The sequence below is a fragment of the Tauraco erythrolophus genome, chromosome 2 (assembly GCF_009769465.1).
Source record: "Tauraco erythrolophus isolate bTauEry1 chromosome 2, bTauEry1.pri, whole genome shotgun sequence".
In the NCBI taxonomy this organism is placed as follows: domain Eukaryota; kingdom Metazoa; phylum Chordata; class Aves; order Musophagiformes; family Musophagidae; genus Tauraco; species Tauraco erythrolophus.
Window position 1 is genome coordinate 12,186,426 of NC_141466.1, and position 25,501 is coordinate 12,211,926.

The window sequence follows — 25,501 nt, forward strand, 5'->3', positions numbered from 1 at the left end:
TTCAGAGGGACCTAATAGCTGCCTTCCAATACCTGAAGGGAACCTACAGGAAGGCTGGGGAGGGACTTTTTACAAGAGTGTCCACTGATAGGACAAGGGGAAATGGGTTTAAATTGAAGGAGAACAGATTTAGATTAGATTTTAGGAAGAAATTCTTCAGTATGAGGGTGGTGAGACTTTGGAATAGATTGCCCAGAGAAGTTGTGGATGCCCCCTCCCTGGAGGTGTTCAAGGTCAGGTTGGACAGAGCCTTGAGTAGCCTGATCTAGTTGAGAGGCGTCCCTGCCCATGACAGGGAGGTTGGATTAGATGATCTCTAAGGTCCCTTCCAGCCTATGCCATTCTATGAAAATAAGGAGCATGGAGGAGACCTGGGATGGCTCCACTAAAGAGAGGTAGCTGGGCTGTCAGGTGAATCAGCCACCAACCATTAACATGCAGAACCCACACAGAGATCTATTGACACAGAGATGTATCATCCCAAACTCACCTGGTCCTTGGCCACTTACAGCTAGGCTGGGGAATAGACAGATGGAAAAGCTGCTCACTTTTTGAGTAGCTGAGGGCTGCGTTATATATTATGGACTGTCCAACTGCCTTACATTAACTTCTGGCTCTGGCTAACCAGATTTCCTCTCTCTTTTGCCAGTACAGTCCCTCTTTGGACAAAGCATTGGAATCTCTTGGCCAAAAAATTTATATAGAGGGAGCTATGTACCCAGGCAACGGTCCAAATTTAGATGTATAGTAACAGTTTTATTTGCAGTCATATATTCTCTCCACCTGCGCATACACACATTTGTATCACTAGAGCAAACCTAAAAATGCAGATTGCCATTCAATGTAATCAATTCAGTGTTTATGTCATCTTTTCACCTAAGTCAGAGATAATACAAGTCAAAATTATTAGTACAGGTAAATATGGTTGATAAACCTATCAATTTCCCCCAAAACAAGTCCTTTTCATTCCTTATAACTTTTCTGTAGCATAACAGTGGATTCTTATCCTCCTAAAAAGATTTAAGATTTCCAGTTTTGATTTTCATACAAGTAGAATATTTTATTCTTTAGGGAAGAACCTTTCTCATTCACCTCAAGTGCATATCGACTATGTTTAAAGACAAATTGATCGGTTTTGAGTCCTGTGAACTGATCAGTTGTTATGGTTTGAAGTGGGGGGGGGAGGTCCGGGTGGCAGAAGCTGCCCATCAGACCGGACTCCCGTCTCCCTCGGGGCTTGAGCCAATCGGCGCCTCTGCGAATTGCCCTATTTACGTCGGACAAAGGAACCGGAAAGGTGTGTGCCTTTGCCCAGGAGCAAGGAGACGGGAGGGGGGCATGGCCCCCACTCTCGGCTCCCGGCAGGGCCGGCGGCCTGGGCCGGGCCGGGCCGGGCCCGCTCCGTCGAGGATGGCGGCGGCAGAGCCGCTTGGGGAACTCGGGGAGAGCCCCGCTGCCGGGGCGCCCACCAGGCCGAGTTCACCCAGACAGGACTGAAATCTAAGAGAAACGGCCACACAGATAAGAGGTCAGTGAAGATGGAACGGAACAACGTGTGCCGTGGCTGAGTCCCCCTTGCGAGCAGCCCCTTTTCAAACAAGTCCTCGGTGGAGCAAGCAGAGACCCACTCGCAACCAGTGGATGACCCACGTCGGGAAGAGATGCCTGAGCCTGAGACTATTGTGAATCATGGGCACAGGTAGAGACACATTTACGCATTTCACATTTACGCATTTACGCATTTAAAGTCTGTACGGAGACGCATTTAAGGTCGGTATGACGACCCACGCCGGAGCACATTTAAAGTTTGTTGATGACCCACGCCAGAGCGAGTGGCTGCGGCTCCTTAAAAGCCCAGGACTGGTAAAGCCCGCACTTGGGGCAAATCCGATGGGGTAAGGATTTGCCCCCCAGCAGGTAGGATTCACGCTTTCGCCGTGAGTAGGGGATCCGCTGGAGCAAGGGACAATGGTGTAAGGACTCCTTTTCCTTTAAGAGAAGCGGCAGTAACAACTTGGGATGAACTGACCTGCACTCCCCCATTCCCTGCCCCGTGCGCCGCTGGGGGGAGGAGGTAGAGCCGGAAAGAAGAAGCAAAGGGGGGGAGTGGTGTTGTTTTTAAGACCTGGCCTTGTTTTCTTGTTATTCTCTCAAGTAACTGTTTTTGTGTGCTTTTCTCTTTTGTGGGTAGCTGTTAATAAATAGTTTTGCATTAAGAAAAATCCTCTTTTGCCCGGGACCGTGGTTGGTGGGTGCTCCTCTGTTCCTGTCTCGATCCTCAGCTCTTTTATTACATTTTTCTCTCCTCTCCATTTTACTGGACTGGGAGAGCTGCGTGGGTTTGGTTGCCGGACTCAGCCTAACCCACGACATCAGTGAATCTGGTTTTACTGTTGAAAATTTCTCCTTCATTTTGGCTTTTCTTTTATATTCAATTTGGCTTTTGTAGCAATACCTGTAACTTCTTATTATGCCACAACTTATATGCTGTAGTGTAATTTGAATGTAACCTGCTATAAATGATTTGTGGCATGGTCAATGGTCAAAATGGAGGTCAGGAAAACAGAGTGTGTCGTGTCAGCAGTTCTTACATCAATAAACATGTATGTTGGAGTTTTTCATGTACAGGTATCCTGAACTAGCTGTAAGACAACAGAGCTTCATAACAAAACTAACACTTAGAGCCAGCGTCTGTGAACGAATAGCACGATGCTCAACTATTCTGGTAATGACGTTCTGCAATAAGAGAAAAGAAAAGGTGGTGGAAATGAAGCTATCTGTAAACACTTACTGCTAGGAAGATCTGAAGAGAACTGTGAGCCACTTCTATGTACTGATATTCAAGAAAACACCCCGAGACAGTGATATAACGATGATCCTCCGGTGCCCAGTCTGGGGCTGGGGTTACTGAGGTCACGGTGCAGCCCGGCCCATTCTCCATCCACCAAGAACGATGCATCGAGATGTTAAAGGTCAGAATAAGATCTGTTTCCTGCAAAAGAACAAGTGAAGAATTAATGCTCTGGGATTGTACTCTGGTATCAAATGCCTCAGCAAGAGATTTCACGGGACGCATAAAGAAGCAAAGAGCAGCAATAAAGCTGCACTGTCACATGAAAGTTAGTGGAGCTTCCCTGCAGCGAGTGCAAGTAGCTGTGTCTTGGCAAGCAGAATTGCTTCAGAGCAGAAGAACAGTCCTGCAAGCCAGGATCTGTTCCTAGACATTATGGTGGCCTAGACTGGAGCAACCATTTCTGTTGCACTGCCCATTTTCCTGTGGAAACCATGAGGACTGATGGATGTCGCACATTTACACAGCAACCCTTCTCTGCTCAGTTCCTAGAAATATGACTTATATTTTGGTGGTCCAATGTACCAAACTATGCAAGAGTCCTCAGGAACCAAGACTTCATAGACTTCAATATGTGTGGATCATCTGCAACATGTTTTGTCTCATGGACCCTGTGAGGCAGACCTGTGGTAGCTCTGCTGAAATCTTGGAGAAGATGTAAAAAAGGGATTCTGTACATTTGCTTACAAGTATAGCCTCTTTGTAGTGCCTCTTTCCGACTCGTATCTTCCGAGGAAACTGTAAGGAAACAGCTAGTGAGTGTTGCCTTGTCTAAGGACTGCTTAGCTTGTTAAAAAGGAGGGGCAAAGAGGCCTGCAACCTTTAACTCACATGTAGCTAGCGCGATGGAGTAACTAGTCAGCCATGTTTTCCATTAAGATTGCATTTATAAATAGTTCATAAAGGATTAATAAATGATTAATATATATCATAAACAATACTAGGGATATGACTCTCATAAATTATACTTGGTTGCACATTACTTGAGGGTGTTCTATATTGTTACAACAAAACTACGGAATTTGTGGATTCTTTAAGAGCCTACAATGTTTACCAACCCTTTATAAATTATTTATAAGTGTAACCTCATCGTAAAGTGTGACTATCTAGTCTATGTGCACATGTGCTCAGTCATGCAAAAAAAAATTGCTTTTAAGTAATGTCTTTGCAGAGCCAAACTCTCCCCACACCTAACCTACATTTTTTTCAGCCTGTTGATGACATTAATAATTAAGATTCTCATAAAGATTTTAAAATCTAACTATTTAATTAGGTTTACAGTGCCAAAAGGAATAAATAGAATGCCATTCTGTAGCAGATATCTTGTGTCCACATTTCCCTCCCTTCAAAAATAGTAATTTTTTCAATCATCTCACTTATTTTGCCTTTTTGCACTAACTTATGTAAAGGTAACTTCACCCAGAGAGGTTTTGGATAATGTCATGACTGACATGTCAATCGATCTGTGATTATGTTTGACACTGTAGTATAGCTGAATGTTTTTTCTTTAAGTTGCAGTTCTTGTCTAAAAGTGCAGAAATTTTGTATGTTAAAATAAATAAAAATATTAGCCTGTATAAGTATATGCAGCTATCAGATGGCAGGAAGGACCATAAATATTTTTGCAATGAACCCTACATTCTCACAACAGCTCAATCCACCAAATAATAAGCTATATGAGTAAATGTATGATGCTTCACATGAATTTAGTCATGCAACGAACTTCAAGCATTCAAAGGTATCATATCAAGAGTGAACATTTGCATAACTAATGCAAATGTTCCAAAAAAATATATATTTACCTACAGCTATAAGTCTTCATGCCTAACAAACTTCTCCTTTCTCTGGAACCCTCCCTACCAAAGCTGCTAGTCCAGTGCCTGCCAGATGTTTCTTGGAAATGGACATTTTTACCTTATATCCAAGCCAGAAAACTATTTTTCTTTCTGGAGTCAGGGCTGTTACAGCCCCTCAGTAGCCCACTGGCCTTTTCGTCTGGTGTAAGAAGTTGAAGAATGGGTATCTTTGGAATAACTTTGCTTAAAGTAATAGATTTGATCCTGAAAGACTAAAATTGGAATCCATCATGTTATTGTCAGAAGTTACCATGGAAAATTCTTAACCTCTATTCTCTTATCAAAGACATGGAATGAATGAATAGGACTCATTGTTTGACTTGATTTTGTATTTTCCAATACCTTGAGTAGAATCTTGACAGACTAAAAATACTTTACAAAGTGCAGGCAAGGTACGAAAAAAGTATTCATTGAAAAAAAAAGGGATAAACTGGCTTGCAGGAACTGAGTATTTGTTACGCATCTGCCAGATGAAGTTAAAATGGATCAGAAGGAGCTAAACATAAAGATTAAACTGTTCTCCCCAGTTAGAACATCATTGCTCTAGAGATGGTTATATTTGCTTACAAAGGGTGCAGTAATCCAAAGCTTTACAGGACAAAAGCACAAGTAAATTTCCAAGCTACATAGGAAATCTAATCACATTAAAATAGTTATAATGACCTATGTAAATAAAACTTTACAAAGCCCAGCTTTCTTCCATCCCTGAATTTATCCCTAGACGATTTTCTGAATTAATTTGTTGTATTTAGAAAATTCCCTTGCCCTCAAATAATTGTTTGGCAGTTATGTTGAAAGCAGTTGTCAGGACTAAATAATCTTGTTTTTTTCAAGAATAGTCTTCCAGTGCTTAGAGGTAAAAAATTACAGATCTTTATCAGATATATATTCTATTCCTATTTCTAAGTGATCAGTAAAACGCTGTTTTGTTTCCTCTTTGTGTACAATAGACCTGATAGCTGTTTCAGAAATGCTGTATTCCTTAACTCTTCATATTAGTAAAAACAAATAAATCTTACTGAAAACCCCAACTTCAAATCTTAAAGAACATTGAATAGTGCGGTTGAGAAGGCTTTCAAGGAGTGTAGCTATTATGCATGGAATCAATTAATAAACAAAGCCAACTTTAGAAAGCAAAATAATAAGTGGAAGTGAAATCTGGTTCTGGTAAGATTAGACATCATCCATGGCTCAGGTCAAACTCAGCTGGAATAAGAATGGTAATGAAGCCAGATTTCCATAAGTAAGCACCCAAGTTAAACCCTGTAAATTCCTATCCCCAGAATATGTGGGATAAGAATAAATGCAGAAAGAGCCTATTCACTGCAAAGTCAGCTGTTGCACAGTTAGTTCTCAGGTATAAATATTTATGGGTTTTGAACTTGCCTATAACCTTCCAACCATGTCCCCCTCTATGCAACCATGTAAGCAGAGCTGTTCTTGTTGTTTAGTAGTGAAGGTCACCCAGCCTACAAAGAAGTCGTCTTTCTTAGTGAGAAAACTGATAAAGACTTGAATATTCTTGTGGAACTGTGCAAGCCAAGGAGGGGATGATGTATCTATCATTAACATCTCTTATGCTGAAAACATTTCTTGCTATTTCTGGAAAAACTCCACTTGCTATTTACTTTATTCACTGTTTGAATACAGTTTTAGTGGACAAAGTCTACACTGGAAGCTGGGGATTTGTTGTACTCTCCAGTGTATTTGCCATCTGTTTTCTTTCCAACATCTGTGGCTCAAACATTGTGCAGGGAAATGCAGAGAAATGGTCTGATAAGCCTTGAGGCCATGAAACCTAACAAGAACTGTTGATATACATTGGGCATGCCGATATGGTGGTGTTCGCAGTCTGTATGTCAAGGAAGATTTCATTATCCTAAATTCAACAAACAGCTGCTTCCTTCATGGACACAGAAATACATCTGTATGAGCTTTATTGATGATCACAGAGCTGCTTTTGTAAATCCTGCTGGTATTTGTAAAGCCTGTTAATGGAAATTGGTGCATTAAAGTAGATTTTGTGATTCATCAAGGAGAAAAAAAAAACAGAGGAAAATATTTAGCAGGACATCTTTGCTGACATTCTTGAGATGTGCTGATATTTGTGGTGGTCAGGAGAAGTATTGCTGGATAAGACAAAGGCTAGAATTCGGAGGTCTCAGAGACTCATTTCAGAGATTAGAAACTGAGACATTTTCAAATTAAGTCTGTAATTTTATTTAAGCTTAGTTTGTAAGAAACATGGAGCTCTGATGGTTTTGCGCTTATGTTTAATCTGGTAGATGAGCAACTTCTGCTGGGGTTAACTGCACAGTACATAACATATTCTGCCTGAGGACAGCTGATGACAGAACATGGCGGCAGAAAGCTTTGTAAGAGCTGCCAGATATGAATACAACCTTCTTCGCATTACGAAGCAGCAGGAGGCCGTCAATTCCTAAAATGAAGATAACTCTTTGTGTGTTCTATTTCTACTAGTACATATTAGTAAATATATTATCTCTATGTAATAATTACAATATATTACTGTTTCAATAATTTTTGTTAGGTGCAGCTTAGAGGAGCTGATCCCAAACACTGTGCCGAGAGGAAAAAGAGGCAGCAATGATTCAGAGTGATCCTCTTTGAAAGTCCAGGAGATCTCGCAGACTCAGAAAAATTAAATTGTACTGACTTCAATGGCTGTGGCTTGCTGTGCTATGGGAAATAAGTTTCTTCCATTTTTCTAATTAGGAGTTGCTGAAATCTGTGCAAAACTGACAAGCTTCTGTACAAGTTTTGTCAAACACAACCGTGTAACCAGTTGTTTCATTTTTCAGACTCAAACTAGCAAGAACAGGCTGCTTGGAGACTGAATGATCACACAAGGTTTCAGTGATAAAAGATTAGAGTCTAAAAGCATTTGTAGTTCCGGATGCCTGGGATGCACAGAGGCCTCTACAGGCATTTTTTTTCTTCTGTTATCTCACTCTTCCACTAAAACTAGCTCCCATCAGGCAATACCATTTTCTCATGTAAGCAGACCTTTTCCTGTCTAAAGAAAAATCTGCCCTCACTGAAGGGTCAAAATAGAGCTTGGTGGCTGTATTTCCTTTCTTCTTTTTTTTTTTTTCTTTTGCTTTTTAATTTCATGGTTGATATACAGGAAATAATTATTGTGTAATTGTGTAGGGATCATGGATATTTAACCTTGTTGATCTTTTTTATCCTGTTGCATCTGAAATGATTTTTAGCCTTTTCACATTTTTGTATGTGTGACTCTTTCCTTTTTATTTGAATGTTTTTTGTTGTTGTTGTTGTTTTGTTGTTTGTTTTTGTTTTCCAGTAACTCAGAATCTTAGACTTTAATTTCCTCTTACAAAAAAATTTTGTACCAGAAGAGTTCCAAATTGGGCATCAAATTTGATTTACATATGTGTCATTACTCAGGCAAGATTTAACCAGTCTGAATCTACAAACAGATCTACTTCTGAAGTTCATTCATGAAAACCAGCAAAAGTCTGGTTTTCATTTGAAGCAAATGTTCCAAAGACGTATTAGGTGATTTTCAATGTACTTCTGAAGAAATCAATATATTAGTTATAAAGATATCAGCATGAAAGAAAGAGATGACTCAGGTGTCCTGATTTTCTTTTCTAAAATGAAACTGGAGTGTTAGATTAACAAAATACTATAAAATAGTCCTCAAAAAGCATAGGTACTACTATACAGAGATTAACTTTGTCACTTACTGTTCTTTGCTATGATTCCTATCAATAATCTCAAGAAATTGCTAGAGTTACAATCAATATTATCTTAATTAAGATCTTAATATTTTTCTAGTATTGAAATATGTACATTGACAAACCTAACAATTTTTTTTCTTCTCTGTTTCAACTCTTGAAAAAAAAAAAGACACCTACTAAACTCCAGAATATTAATTTCATCAGCTCAGCAGCATCAACATTATTCATTAACATCTTTATTCAAAAAGTATCTATCTATATAGTTCTTCAATTAAAAATATCACACAAAGAAAATAGAAACTTTCAGTTTGTAATGCAAGGTTAAAATGATTATTACTATTCCATGAATATTTCATATTTAAACAGAATATTTTTAGACTAAGAATTTTTTTTTTTTGGTGCAGAACAAGACAATTAAACCCATCTCAGTGGCCCAATGTCACTTATCATCAGGACTGAGAAGTTGCAGTGCTATCATGCAGAAATTTTAATTTGGCTCTTGTACATATTTAGTGAAGATCTTGAGCTCTAGAATTTTTGTATTTTCTTGGAAAATTACTTTCTGGAGGATTTAAGCTTGTGTAATGATAAAATACATCGCAAGAGGCAGCTGGCCAGAGGTGCTCACATGTCAGAGTAGTAGTCACCTCTGTGGAATCTTATTTATTTGTCACTGTGGGGTAATCAGAGATATCATTCTGGAATTGAGAAAATTTGTTGAAGAAAATTGAGTTAAATATACCTTGTTTTGAAAAGTTTCTGGTCTGACAAGTTGCCATTGTTTGAGGAAAACAGCTTGCCTCAAAACTTTGTTAATGCGGATGTACATTGGGCAGTTTTCCAGTCTCAGGTGATCTATGTTGTTCTATGATGTTTTATGATAAAGGCATAACGCTTTTAAAGAAGTTCCTTAACCTCTTGGGGCTGATTTTTTTCCTCTTTTTAAATGGTAAAGTAGGTACGTCTCTTGTCTTAGTTTACCCAGGCAAATACACAGATCAATAGTGCTTAGAATTTGCAGACACAAATATAAATAACCTCTTAATTCTAAATAAAACTCTTCTAAGTACAAGGACATCTTATATTTGGACAATATCCAAAAGTCTATGCAGAGCCTCCAGTGAGCTGGGAACACAGTTCTGCAGGTTGCAAACAGAAAACCCTAGGCCTTGAGCAAAATAACAGAATGAAATGAATATCCTTAAAACGCTTCCCTCTACTAGAATAAATAGCTTACTGAGTTGCTGGATGACCTCAAGAATACTTTGCTTGATCATCTCTGACCAAGGCAAAATTTTGGCATAGTCCAACGTTTAGCAAGGAAGGGTGCAGAAGTGTATGATGTAGAAATTAAACATCAATATGTTTATAGAGTGCATGCAGAGATTCCAGCTGAAGTGTTTTGTTCAGTGACCCTTGGTGTTGCTTATTACAGAGCGCTAGGTTTTGTAAAAGAAAATGCATGTATACAGCGACAAATCTTTGTTTTCTGTTTCCTATGACTTTTTATTCTCTATGAAAATGTAAATAGTTATCTTGTCTAACTCTTTTTTGCTTTAAACAAACCAATTCATCATGATCCTAGGGTGGAGCTCACGTCTATAGTGAACAAACTTTTTTTTTTTTTTTTTTGAATCAGCCTCTGCTGTCAGATTTAGAAAAATCTACCACCTGTAGTGCGTGCACGAAAGAGTAAGTAGGCTTGAACAGAGTTCTCAGACCACAGAAACAATGTTGTCATCCCAGAATTGGTCTTAGGAAACACGAGATCTTTGTCATGCAGAAGATCTTCATGAAATACCAGGCTGAGCATAAATAAGTGTTGTACATAGTGCTTTGTTGTCTAAGCATTTCTAGCCAGCAGTGATTTTATACGTATTAAGATATCAGAATAATTAAAAAGAAGCCTGGACAAGTTGGGAAATTACCAAAAAAGCACGTGGAGCCATCTTAGTCTGATTCAAATCCAGCCTTGGTAAATATTTTCAAAAGAGTTTACTTCTGTGGGGAGATTGCAATGAGCTAAAGCATCAATTTAAAATGTGTAGCTAGTCCTCACAATCCACTTGCATCCTCAGCATAAAATAAAATAGCCAGATTTAAATGGTTTGAATTCCTCTGCAGACAATAGAAAGGATCCAGTTGAAAGGGAGTGCTAAGGATTCCTGAAGGACTCTGAAAAGTTGCTTGGAGAACCGAGAAAAGATGTTGAGCAGGAAGCCAGCCACAGACACTGACAGTAAGGAAGCACGGAGGCAGAAGTATGGGCCATCTCCATGTAGCCCTTATGCCCTGTTCAAGAAATGATATGGAATAACTATCCTGCATCGACTATTTCAGGCTCTTTCACCATAACTTATTTCACTATTGACCAGGCTGATAGATGTCATCATCCATAGAATTAGATTCAGATCTGAAACTCTACAGAATTTATATAGCTTTCAAGTTTGGGCCAGTAAAACAGGCCAGATCAGTGAAGTCACACCAACGCACGCTCAGCATGACGTGCACAAAGCCTGCGTGTAGCATTCTCTTTTGCAACACTGCTGAATATTTATAGCGAGGACATTTCTGACCATTTGACACCTTTCACACCTACATGTGACTTTTACCAATTTTAAGGGATTGCACAGCTTCAACTCCATCAGGCAACACAGGAAAATCTGCGTCCTGGTTTTCGGTGTTCATGTGCGGCAAGAGCTCCTTTTGCCTGAGCTATACTTACCCCACAGATTTTGAAAATGACCATTAGTTCCTGACTGGAAGGTTCTATTTATTTTTTTAAATGAAAAGGACATTTGTCAGAGGAACACGTTACATGACTCTGATAAACTTTAGTTCATAAAGAGTTCATTCATGTCCTTGCAGGTGACGAGGGTTATTAGAATACCTAAGGCTATATTCAGATTTGATAAATCAAACTCTTTTCATTTTGCATACAGGAATTAATTTAACATTAGGTGAAATTGCTCTCTCTTCTTGTGGGGTGATATTATGTCACTCAGCATGGACCACAGATTAGTTTTAGTAAAACTAATTTGATCATCCACTGCTGTCATCTAAGTACAGAAATAATCTAACTTATCTTGAACACAGAGTGAATTACAGATGTTTTATATATTGACTGTTTTCTGCATTGGTTAGAGTTATTTCTAAGAACCAAGGTGCACAGTTTCTCCTGTTCTAGAGATGATAATTCTTTTTTTTCCTCAGAAATAATTTTGAATAGTGAGACTACTCAGGAATTCCAGTTTTAGATAGTTTTGACTTTCAAAATGAAAAGAACAAGGATGTGAACAACACTGCAAAAAGTATATTTCAACATTTTCAGGAAAAACTGTTACACTTTCCCAGACTTCACTTATTAGGGCGCTTAGGCTGCATTTGTGAACTGAAAAATGTTAGCCCTGCCACATATCCAGCGTAGGTGATATGGGTTCAAATCCTTGCTTTGGAAATGAAAAATAAGCTATTCAGAAACTCCTATTTTGATGTTACAAGTCTCATGGAAACAGAACAAAAAGAAACTTTGTCAACTACATTAATAAACAGACTACAATATCAAACAAGCTGATGTTGGCAAACATTTCAAGTGTGTATCCTTTCCTCTTGCGAGCTATTGCTAAGACTTGACAATGCCCACCACTTTAGTAAACTACGGCCTCCTAAGAACAATTCAAAGCCATTTTAAAAGATTCAGTGCGTAACTTTTGGTAAATGCATGGTTTTTATTAAGTTTTCAGAAATGCACCCTGAGGAATAATATTATGATGCCACTCTAGACTTTTTAGCTCGTATGAAGGAAAGTACCTCCTGTACTGCAAAAGAAACTACAGCAATTTAAACCAGTTAAAGTACTAATCCATAGCTGAAGAGCCTGTCACTCTTACGTGGTGACTGCGGCATGCAATGCTGCTAAAGCATAGATGGAGGAGTGTCACCAGCAGGTCGAGGGAGGTGATCCTTTGTCCCTGCTCGGCACTGGTGAGAGCACATCTGGAGGACTGGGTCCAGTTGGGGCTTCCCAGTACTGGAGAGACATGGTCACGCTGGAGCCAGTCCAGCAAAGGCCATCAAGCTAATTATGGACTGGAGCAGAGGATGTCTTAGTAGGGAGCAGGGCCAGTTCAGCATTAATAGCAGAAAGCTTGTACAGATGGTACTGCTGCCTGTAACTACCTGACAGGAGGGCCTAGGGAAGGCAAGGCAGGCTCCTCTCAGAGGTCCACAGCAGAAGGACAAGAGGAAAAAAAAAACAATTACAGAATGGATTGTCTTCCTGCAGCGTGAATATCTATGGGGTAGCCCTCAAATCCTGCTATAACATACTGGCAAGCATGGTAGTAGTAAAAGCACAGTAACTCAAATCCGACTTGTACACTGCTCTGCCGGGAAAACATACTTCCAGGAACAAAGAATAGTAGATTTTTAACTTACATGCTTTCTGCCTTAATACAACCCAGATGTGTCTCCTTCAGTGACATGGGGAAGGAAAAGGTGCCATTGGAGTGGCATAAATATTGGCCCCAAAGATTTCGTAGAGATTTTCTAATGATGCAGCTACAATTAGGGCTCTTCTCTATCTTGTCAGTGAAATATCAGAAGTAACCAGGAATAAAAAAATGAAAGTGCTCAAAAATCTATGAAATTTATTTCAAAAGGTTTTCTGTCTCTTGCATTATTCTATTTGTATCATATCATCACAGTACTTAGGTGTGCGTACTTTATTTGCAAGCATTTAATGCTCGCTAGCTAAAATTTTACTTAAAAAAATCTCTTTACTATCCAGCTCTGTATCCAAAGACCAGCCGGGATTAAGATGAAACACTGGGAGAAAGGATCTTTAATGAAGGTAGTTTGAGAGGAGTAACTAGAACAGAGTTCTATCTCTGTAGACTGAATCAATGATTGAAAACTTTATTTAAGAAACTGACAGGGAGTAGATTTACCATTCTAACTGTAGTGTCTGTGTCAGTTTCTTAAATTAAGTTTTCAGGAGCTGATTTAGCCCAGGGAAATGCAGAAATCTGGTTGAAGCGTCTCTTGGGGCTGCTTATACTAAATTTTTCGTTTGTGTTTAGTGCTAATGCAGAATTAGAGGAACTCCACTGTCAAGATGTTAGAAGATCGATGCTTTTATTTCTTTGAATTGGAAAGCTGGTATACACAACAAAACAGTCGCAGAGGGAAGAATGATACAAAGAGCTCTTCTTTGATTTTCTGATGCTTAAGAATATTACAAAACACTGTGAATTCTAAGAAGTAGAGTTCATTATTTTTTGGTTGAGGAATAAACACAGTATATCTGGTTTATTAAATATAGACTGAGTAAAAATATTTTCAAGGAATTGTATATCTGCTCAATGGAAAAATATATAAACTTCAATAAATAATCCATTTTCACAGTATCATCACTTCACTGTGAAGTGCCAGCAATTTACCACATGTAATCTGTCTCTTTCTTTGGAGTAAAACTCTCATAAAATACTTAAAAGAGGGATCTTTTATTTACACAAAGACACATAGCTTTTACATCAACATCATTGATTTTTTTTCTTTCTTGAACAAAAGGGTTGGAAGTATTAAAGCTTCCCTGAATTCCTAGTACCAGAGCAGTTTTCTAAGAAGTATATTAGTGCAATTCTGACTTCACTGAAGTTGAATTTTCCCAGAGAAGGTAGTAGTAAAGCTCTATATGCTTCCAACCTAAAATAAATGCTGATTTAATCTGACAGAGTGATCTATAAAGTGTTATTATGTTTAAGATATACATCTCAAATAAAAAAGGGATCTAATCTCAAAAATGAATGGCAGAGTTAAGCCTGAAAATAAAGATTACATAGTTTATTCCTCAAAGGTTAGGAAATGACAAACTCCTTGGTTCTGCTCTAGTGCACCTCGGCACTACAATATTGTATTAATTATAAACTATTTTATCACCTGAGCTGAGCACATAGCATCCTGTAAAACTTCATCATTAAGTTCCCTCACATATTTTTCAGTCTTTCAACCTGTAGAGACTTACAACTTAATCCAAGATAACTTCAGAATTTATTTTATTTTTTGTACTGCCAATAATTCCATTAAATTAATGGGACTCTCACAGTACATGAGATTAAATTTGTTACACTGAGACCAGACATTCAGATAAACACTTTCCAAGGTGTACACTGAACCCATTAACATATCATTCCATATTGATGGTGACATGGGTAGATTTTTCATTCTGGGTATGGTTTTCCTGCTGATTTTGGTAAATCTGCTGTGATTCTTTAGCACACTGAAGAGAATGTCATAGGAGATTAAGTTTAATATTGTCAAAACCATTTTTGTTCTGACCTACCCATAAGGCATTTTGCAAAAAGGAAAACTGTAACCAGAGAGAAATTTCAATAGTTCATGGTCATAATAGAAAGAATTATCAAGTGATGCTATGCTGTGGTCTGTTGTGGGTCCAACACTATTATATTTTGATTAATTACATGAATGATTGAAAAGAGAAAAGATTTATTAAGTGAATACTCAGAGACTGCAAGTATGTTTGAGGAAAGGAGTAGCATTCAAAATCATCTTGAGAAACGTGAGATTTATCCTGGAAAGTCCTATTCCGCAGAGAAGAGTGGAAAATATGGCACTTAGGTGGATATAACTAAATGTGCTAACACAGTATGGGTAACAACAGCCTGGGCATTGCTCTCTCACAAGGGAGAGGAAGGTTATCACGGTTCACAAACTGAGTAGAAGTCAATGCTGTCGTGTTGCTGCAGAAAAGGAGCCATCCTTCCCAGTTGTATAGGCAGGAGGGCAGTCTGCAGCACTGATGCAATTCATGTTAACTTGGTATTGGCAAGACTTCAACTCAAAAGACTTCAAGAAAAACTGTGGACTGACTGGAGAGGAGCCAGAGGGGAACAATTAGAATGAGCAGATGTCTGAAAACAAGACCTATGAAGAAAGATAGAAGGAACTGGGATTTCCTAGCACAGAAAAGAGAAGACCATGAACATAACAGGCTGTTGAAAAGAACAGAGTAAGCTGTTTCCATGCCTCTAACGGAGAGACATCCACCATTGGCCCAGGAACTAGACTGTGTTGCAAAGAAGATGCAAATTAGATCTTGGAGAAAAAAGTTTCAGAAGCCAAGGGAGAGGAAATCACTGGAAAGGGCTGCCTGGGGAGTCTATGTGATCTATTGTTGCTGGCATTTGAGAAGAGGGTAGACAAATGTCTGTCACGTTTTCATACATGGTTAGGCTGGGGACATGGGCTAATTGACCTGCTGAGTCATTCAGCAATGTGAATCTATGATTCTAATGACTGAAAGCATGGTTCTGGGAATACATAATATTTATAAATATGTAACACTTATCACCAGTCATTCCACTGAGATTTGATGCATTTAATATAATAATTGAAAGTACCCAGCATGTAAAGAATAAACATAACTGAATTTAAATATAACACTTTTCCCTGGAGTTTTCTAACAGATATGAGTAATTTTAATACGAGAAAATGAAGCCTTGTTTATAGAAGTAATTGTGAGTGAATAAATCTCTATAAAAATTTTCTTCATTCTTAGGTTCCCAACTTTTGATAGAATGATTCCTATAGTACTGCACAGTCCATTCTGGACCTCTTGAAACAGAGTACGACCTGTAATGATTGCAATGTGTTTCTCTACTTCTGAGCTAGTCACCTATGGAGCTGAAAAGACATTTTAGGATGTGACTCATCTCACCAGTTGTAAAGGTCTTCTTCAATATGATGTGAATCACACCTTAAGAAGTCCTTTGTTTTGCAAGTCCTTTGGCTTTAAAGCAGATTTAGATACTAATCCAAAAGTAGATGTCTGCATTCAATTCAAATCCATATACTTCAGAAATGAAATCAGAAGTATAGATATCCTGGTATACATATGAATCAGATGAAAAATAAATAATATTATATATATAACCTGTGAGCCACATGCATGTTTTCTGCAGTTAGATGTATTAAGAAGGCACTTCAACTAGAAATACCTCATATTAGAACAATTATTCAATATTATTTGGAAATCCCTGCATGCATAAAAATTTGCTTTAGTTAAATGTATAACCTGGAATTTCCTTCGGAAGAATACGGAAATTTTGCTTGAAAGTTAAGATGATTTACTTTGACACATATGTACAACTCCAAAACTTCTTGAGCTTTTTGGAAACTTGACATTAAACAGCTATGAACTCTTGTAGATTGAGAAATTCGAAGACTCTGAGACAAGGTTCCTGGGGGCTTGTGATACCGGAAAACTAATTTCTGGGTCAATCAACTAAACAATTTATTGATGGGTGCCTGTGACCTCTGGGAACTACGACAGTGCCGTAGGCATTTCTTAGCCTTCTGCCAGCATTTTGCCATGGCTGTGCTACTCCGAACTTGCAAACTTTCTCATTGGAACTAACCACCAACTTCTCTGAAAAGCATCTGATATCCCATCCCAAAACTGGAAAAAAGATGAGAGATACTGTATTTGTAATAATATAAAACCTTTCTGTAGAATTCATATTTGGTGTGACAAAGTTGATTTAAGTAGCCACAAGACCAGTAAAAAAAATTAAAAAAGCAATAACTTTTGCAGGGAACTAACTTTTACCTAATTCTGTAAAGAAGAATTGGTTTGTGAATTGAAAACTACAGACTCAGTAAAAAAAGACAATATGGAAGTTTAAGGGACCTGGGATTTTTTTTTTGACAGTGTTAGCTTGAACACAAATGTTTAATTACCACAAAGAGAAAGAGGAAGTAATGAATGCTGTTATAAAAAACTCTCAGATGCAGAAAAAAAGACATTTAAGGTATTTATAGTAGGCAGAAAAATAATGCTATGAACAAGTATTCAACCATTTAGAGAGAGGAACAGCATCAATTTTATTTGGGACACAGTCAGACTTTAAAAAATAAAGTTTAATAAGTTTGACAAGTTGTTTTGATTAAATGGGCAGAATAGGGATAAAATAGGTTTCAGAAATCTTTTTTCCCACCGAAATCTGAAGTCACTGGCACTTCCTGAACCTTAGCTTCTCTTAATATTCACTGTAATCGTAAAATAATTTTTTTAAATATAGTAACATAAATGAAAAATTTTGGAATCAGAAATATCTTGTAATAGCATGGAGCATGTTTGGTTGATGTTTTATTCAGAAGATTAAAATACGATTTCACTTGATTTTGAATCTTTAAACTTAAATCTACTTGCAAACCAAGTGGCCCTTAATATCTTCTAGGTTTCGCGAAGATAAGCCTACCTGTGATTAATTTAATCTGCGGTTAGTGAGACAGGTATCCATGTGTATAAGTTTTGCTTCCTTTGTGTGAACGTGAAAGTAATTTTCCTAGTTTCCATTTTCAGATGATGATTTTCATATCTGTTAAGTGCTAATTTCCTGCTCAGTATTATTGCACTTCTTAGGTGCCATCATACCTGTTGTGATATTTATCCTGAATAATTCCAGTCTTTACTTAATGTCTTTTTCTACTAGCTGTAATTACCAGCCGACACTCATGTAACATGCCTATGGATGTATTAGATCCAGTGGCTCTTGATCCCTACACAGAGTTCACATGCTTTTGAAATATCAGCAGGCAAGGCTCCTGTTTCTAGCTTCAAACTAGATATTGATCACTGGATCAGAAGAGCAGATCAAAGTTTATGATTCCTGTCCACCTGCAAGGACCATGTTCTGCTCAATATTTCAGCTCTCTAAACCAGTCAGTAGTGGCAATGTTTGCTTGGTAGTGATATAATTTGGATCTCTGGATATAATTCTGTGAAATGAAGTTTCTGATATTACCACTGAATCATGAAGTAGAATGAACAATCATACTTTACATTTCCTATTAAAATCCAGTTATTACTTTCTTAGAGGTATATTATTCCTTTGATACAGAGCAGACAGTTTGACTAAACATGGAAATGATCTATAATAAGATAGAACTAAGTCTGTGATAAAACCCGAACGGAAGATTGCAAATTCCTTGATCAGACAACATGGAAAATCTTATCAGTGAGGGGGTAGTTATTGGATATATTTTATCGAGTTAGAGCTTCATTTATTTATCAAGCCCTGCACATTGTTTAATCATTCACACCAAAAATATGGATTGCAGAAATAGGATATAAGAAGGACTCTGCCCATTGCTAGAAAATGGCATCAAGTTCTTTAAGCTGCCATATTTAATTGCATATTATAACTGAAAATCTACCTGAGTCTATCTCTATGCCATTCGGTCTAAACATTTTCAGGAGAAACTCTCAGAAATGAACTGATGCAGAGATACATGCATATAGATAAATATCACTGCCTATATACATGTGAGTGAGTATGTATCCACATACACTCATTTTCTCTCTATGTGTATGGAGAGGCAATGAGAGAAACCAGTGGACGATAACCCCTGTCCTGTGTCAGTGATTTCAACCTCTTGGTACAATAATCTATGTGAGGGAATAGATCACAGTCTCTTGTTAGGGCTTCTCTTACTTATATCTTAATTACATCTTTTACCAGATACGATTCTGTTTTGTATAACTTCAATATTAGGCTACTAATGAGCATAACAAATATAGAGAATTCCCCTAAAATTTATAGTAATAAAAGTTAGGGCAGGATTAAACTCACTTAGCTTTAACCCTCTAAAAGTTAGGTATCTAGTCAAAGCTACCTCCGTGGTTGAGTTACAGTCAATGGAGAGGAGCAGGTAGCGTTAGAAGGCAACTGTTAACCCTCCTGTTTTCACAGGTGCCAAAGATATTTGCAATAAAGTATGGAAACAACAGTTTTCCACTGGCCTAGATGACTACCATAATCTAAATACCTGAACTTCAAATAGGTACAAGATAATTTTTATTTTTACTGTTTTACTTAATATCCTTTAGCTGGAAGAGAGCCTTATCCAAAGTCTACTGATATGAGGGGAAAAGTTCATATTAATGTAAATATACTTAAATTAAGCTCCATTCATTGCAATATTGAAATCTTTTCCTTGCACTCCTAAATGCCTACTTTTTGTTGATTTCCTGAAAATGAACCAAAATAAATGACATGTATCCTAACAGATATGTATACAGTTTACATGTGGCTGAGTACATGACTACATATAAACACTCGGTTAATTTAAGGATATTTTGTATATTTGTGTGTGTACGTTGTGTGTTCCATATTCATCTTGTAAAAGTAACAGCCACTATTGTTCTGTTGTACATGTTTTTACATATAGGTTATATTGAGATAAATATTAAAATTCTGTTTTATGCTTTTTAATTGCTTATGATTTTCTGAGTTCAAAAGAGATGGCTTTATCTAGACTAGTATAAATTAGGCACTTTCCTTTAAAGCCTCATTAAAGCTATTCATGAGTGAACATCAACCCTAAAATCTCTATGCACTGGTCTTAATCTGCCCATAGAAGGAAAAGACAAGTACATATTTATTTGTCTTAAACAAAAACTAAACAATATTTCCTTTGATCAAGAGCATATCTGAAACATTTTCATTCATTATATCAAGGTTTTTAAAAAATGGATAGAAAAGGATGAACAGTATGGAATTTGTGAAGAGTGTAATCTTTTAACATGTTACTTACTATACTATTGTCAGCAAATCATAGTCAAAGCTATCTTCATTTATCTGATGTCTAAGTTAGGAATCTATTTCAAATTAATCTATCAAGATAATGAACTTATTTCCTTAGCTTAGTATGCAGAAAGAGTATAAAGCTTATTGAAAATACTTATTAGCAAACTATTTAATGCTAATATATTGTTCAAATCATCACAATTGGATCAGTAAAAAGAAAACAGTCTAATTTAATGGGAAATCTCTTTAAAATAGGACTTCTATTTCTGCTTCATTCAATTCAGTAACATTTGAGTATAGGAGTATACACTGGCCTAGAAAACCACAGGTCTCATAAAATGACATTGCAATCTGACCAAGAAGAGGAAGGTAACAGATCATACTGCTACGTATGTTGTACATGCAATTCGTACACTGAAAACAAAGAGTAGAAAGACCAGGGGCCTCTCTATAAAAGAACTATGGACAAGAAAAAAATAACATGTCTATATAATGTTAGCTTCAACACATCTGTTAAATTCAGAGTGGAATCTTTACCATTCAACACCACTCCTTTCAATACCTTTAGCATCATACTGCATAAGCAATATTTATTTTCAGAAATCTTGAGTACATCTTCTAGATTCCTCTGTAATCAGGAAATTTCATATAAAAAAATTAGTAAATTCTATTTTAACTGATCCAGACCTTGAGTTTTCTTAGATAACCATACTGCAATTGGTCTTATGAATATTTAGTTTTATAATCTCTACTAGAATCCAATCTATCTTCTAGTCATTATGATAATTACGTTACAAACTGACATATGAGTTATTTCAGCATGGGCTTTATATGAGGACTCACGCTAACTAAACCACCCAAAGAGGAAAAATTTGTCTTCTGACACTGAAATTCAGTGTGAGTTTGCAAGTTAGATGTATATGCTTTGGTTAGTTTTAATTTAACTAATTTTATGTAACAATATTAATTAAGAAGGTGCATAAAATAATTAAGCTACTTGCTTAGAGGCTCTAAATGGGCTTGTGCAGTAACTATCTGGCTAGCAGTATTTAACCTAAACAAAATAAAGCTGTCATGGTTCTGACTACGTAAAATGGCATCTCACGTCTTCCTTGCAATTAAAATGATATTTTAGAGTCATAGTTCATTTTCTACTTCCTTTGCTCTGGCATGTAGTATAGTACTACCCTTTTCCTCGTAGAAAGGATGACTGAAGCAACTTGATTATGTATTTGAGCCAACATGCTTAGCAAGGAGGAAACAAAAGGCCCAATGTCTTGCCATTTCTTTTTCACTCTTCCCTCTTTTTGATAGCCTTCCACTGAGGCAGAACTAGCGGATTTTGAGTAGCATAAAATAACTACATCACCACACACCTAGTGAACAAAGAGGAAAAAAAAAAAAAGAACAGATGAGCACTAAGTTAATGCTCCGTACTGTGTGTGAACATAGGTGTAAGACATACTTTTGCAGAAAATATTAGGATGTGAACATTACATGAGAACCATATTATAATGCTCATGTACAATAAGGAATGAATTGCAGCTGTGTAACAAAACTCCAGGGTTTCCAAATATGCGACACTTCAACTTCCCACGTGTTTTTCCAATGGATGTAGGCTGTGAGTAGTCCTACGTGTATACCATACAAAGTTCTGCAAACATTTGCTAGACTTTCTTGGTTGTTCATCAACTATAGGGATAAAAGCTATACTACAGATATTGTTCCAGAATTTTTGCAGTTTTTTTTTTTTTCATTTATTTGAAGGTACTGATTCTAAACTTGCTTTCTCTGGTACATCAAGATCATAAAGTGGATTGCTACTGTCACTACTATTTTTAAACATTTTTTGATCCCTCTGGCAGGTTGTTTCTAGTGTTCTTTTGTAGGATTTAAACTAGATCTTTCTGGCTTTGAGAGGCTATGCTCATTTATTTTTACTCACTAGAAAACCCTCCGATCTTTTGAGTCGTTTTTTTCATTAGAAACTAATAAATTTGACTTGAACATACACAATGCTAAAAGGCTTAGTTTGGTGTGACTTGACCTAGCTTACTCTGTCATCTAAACCCCTAAGCTTTATTTGTAAAGGCTGTTAATGCCACATCAGTATTCAGTTCAGAACTTCGTGTAATAGTTTTTTCTTCGGGCACAATTCTATGAAACATGTGAAATTAATCTGAGTAATGTAACTCACAACAGAGAGGAGAATATTCCCTTATTATTGAGCAGTATCCAGAAAACCAGGAGGTGACTAATAAATGGGACAAAATGAATCCTTTATTTCTGTCCATCCTTTTGTATTTCACAGTGTGCATATTCTAGACAGGAAGATACAGTGCAAGAAGGCTGAGCTGGCATGGGTTACTATGACTTTATGCTTTTAGTCAGTACATTTGATCATTCATTTGTATAGCATTAGTGTTTCTTGATGTCATTGTGCTTCTTGAAGCTGTAATGCATTTTGTCCTAATGCTTTTCAGGGATTATCTTTCAAGAGGGAAGCTTAACATAGAATTTTATTTCTACTTGTTTAAAAGTTTAATTTTTTATAGTTTTGTGTGGGTTTTTTTAAACAAATGAAAATTAAAAATACTGATCTGCATGCACCTGAAAACCTTTAAAAATATCTTAGAACTCCGTGAATTGAATTCAATTATATCAAATCTAATAACAAAATAAACAGCAAGTAAGGCAGACTTCAGATACACCTTTTTTTCCACTGGATCTGGGCTGGCTGAAGACTTCCACACTTCCATAGTACATTTAATCAAAACCAGTTCTGCTGATAACAGTCATAGAATCATGGAATCATAGAATCATAGAATCGTTAGGGCTGGAAGGGACCTTCAAAGGTCATCTAGTCCAACCCCCCTGCAAGGAACAGGGATATCTCCAACTAGATCAGGTTGCTCAGGGCCTCGTCCAACCTGGCCTTGAATGTCTCCAGGGATGGAGCATCCACCACCTCTCTGGGCAACCTGTTCCAGTGTTCTACAACTCTCATGGTAAAAAATTTTTTCCTAATATCCAACCTGAATCTACCTCCCTCTATTTTAAAACCATTACCCCTTGTCCTATCACAACTGGCCCTCCTGAACAGCCTCTCCCCATCTTTCTTGTAGGCCCCCTTGAGGTACTGGAAGACCGCTATAAGGTCACCCCGGAGCCTCCTCTTCTCCAGGCTGAACAGCCTCAACTCTTTCAGCCTGTCCTCATAGGAAAGGTGCTCCAGCCCTCTTATCATCTTCGTGGCCCTCCTCTGGACCCTCTCCAACTGGTCCATGTCCTTCTTATGTTGGGGACTCCAGAACTGGACGCAATACTCCAAGTGAGGTCTCACGAGGGCAGAGTAGAGGGGGAGAATCACCTCCCTCGACCTGCTGGCCACGCTCCTCTTGATGCAGCCCAGGATGCGGTTGGCCTTCTGGGCCGCAAGAGCACATTGCCGGCTCATATTGAGCTTCTCGTCTACCAGTACTCCCAAGTCCTTCTCCTCAGGGCTGCTCTCAATCCATTCTCCACCCAGTCTGTAATTGTGCCTGGGATTGCCATGACCCAGATGTAGGACCTTGCACTTGGCCTGGTTAAACTTCATGAAGTTGGTACGGGCCCACCTCTCCAGCCTGTCGAGGTCCCTCTGGATGGCATCCCTCCCTTCCAGCGTGCCAACAGCACCACACAGCTTGGTGTCATCGGCGAACTTGCTGAGGGTGCACTCCATGCCACTGTCCACATCACCGACAAAGATGTTGAAGAGGGCCGGGCCCAACACGGACCCCTGAGGGACGCCACTCGTGACCGGTCTCCACTTGGACATCGAGCCGTTGACCACTACTCTCTGAGTACGGCCATTGAGCCAATTCCTTATCCAGTCAGTTTACCAAAGACCAGCTAGTTACATTCTTCAAACTTATCTGTCTGTCTTAAACTGAAATCCATTTACTACTTCATGAGGATACAATAAACTTTTGCAGATGGTTGGATGATGGAGCACATTTGGGCAGCTGAGACCCATGTGGTATAACCATGGCTGAACATGGATGGTTAAGCAAAGCCAATCAACCTCATGCAGCCCCTAAGCCCAATAATAAAAGGATGCAACCTTGACCAGTATCTGTCTTTTAATTTGAAGAAACAGAAATATCTTGAGTGCTCTGACCAGTTATCAGACAACTACCAGCATCTGTCAACCAGCAGTGACAGTCAGTTTCCTAGAGTTCTGGCTTGGCACCTGAGAGATAGCACATCCAGCAAAATCATTGGTTGCCTCTTGCAGATCATTACAAGGATTCTTTCCATCAATCTATTGCTACTCCTAGTTCATGCCTTTCCCCTGTGCTACCTCACTCATGGTTGCGTGTCTTCCCCAAGACACGTCTCTGATGAGAACTTTTCACATATCCAGCTTCCTGAATGCCAGATCAGCATTTCCAGTTTTAGCCCTGACAGCACTTTTACTGTCTCCCTTGGATAGTGCATTGAGATTCCCTTCACTGCCTTTGTGCTGTCTCTGCCTCATCACTTCACTGGTGTGCTCGCTGGTTCTCACTGCCCGGGCTGGGACCATCTGATGTCTGCATGGTATGATAAAACATGCTAAAAAAGTGAGGGAACTCACCTTTATGCCTCTTCCACTAGTCTCTAGAGTAACTGGTGAACGACTCAAAAGTGACACTTCAGATCACAGTTATTCATCTAAGAGTTCTTATTAAATCATGTGTGTTTCTGATTAAAAAGTACTAATATTTCCTGTTTGTTTCTTGGGATTTATAGGTAATTGCACATTTGTGTTAACTTCTAAATATTCTTTAAATCTCTCCTGAGATTCCCTGGGATGTTCAATTAAATGACAAAATATGCTTTTATTAGAGCATCTCAGAGAAAGTCCTTAGAGTATTTAGATCACTTGTGAAATTAGAATTTTTCAGCAAGTCACAAGTGCTTTTGTAAAATTACCGTGTTTTTTATGGACCTTCACCTGATAATTCTTACGACTGGTAACTAAGATAGATTTTAACATTCTATTTTAAGAAATGAAATGTACAAAGTTTTGCTTTGTACAATATTATTATCTTGTGTTGGTTATCAGGTCAACTGACCAAATAATTTCCTTTTCAATATTTTTGAACCTACCCTACCTGAAAATACAGTCTAGAGATGTCCTGTTGTATTTTTTCCACTCTCTGCTGTACTCAAAGGAAGAAACCTTTTTTCTGTTTGTTTGTTTTTACATGTTTAATGATGACACTACAATCTGGAAAAGCTTCTAAAAGAGAAAATGCATTGCGAATTGAATGCCTCCTCCACATTCCTCATTTTTGTTGAGCTATCAGGAAATTGGTGCCTCTATAAAGCAACTCATTTGAATTTCCTGCAGCCTGACTCTACATGCAAACTATGTAGTATTTGCATCTCTTTATTGACATTGCAGCTCCCTGATATGTCTATTGT

At 37.9% G+C, this 25,501-nt stretch overlaps 1 protein-coding gene across 1 annotated transcript in view; it reads right to left on the reverse strand.

Moving 5' to 3' along the window:
- Positions 1–25,501, reverse strand: part of NKAIN2 (sodium/potassium transporting ATPase interacting 2) — a 577,016-nt gene that overhangs the window by 75,406 nt on the left and 476,109 nt on the right. Inside the window, exon 4 of the mRNA XM_086632102.1 lies at positions 2,792–2,992. Coding sequence (XP_086488228.1) covers positions 2,792–2,992 — 201 coding nt within the window. The remainder of the gene's footprint in view (positions 1–2,791; positions 2,993–25,501) is intronic.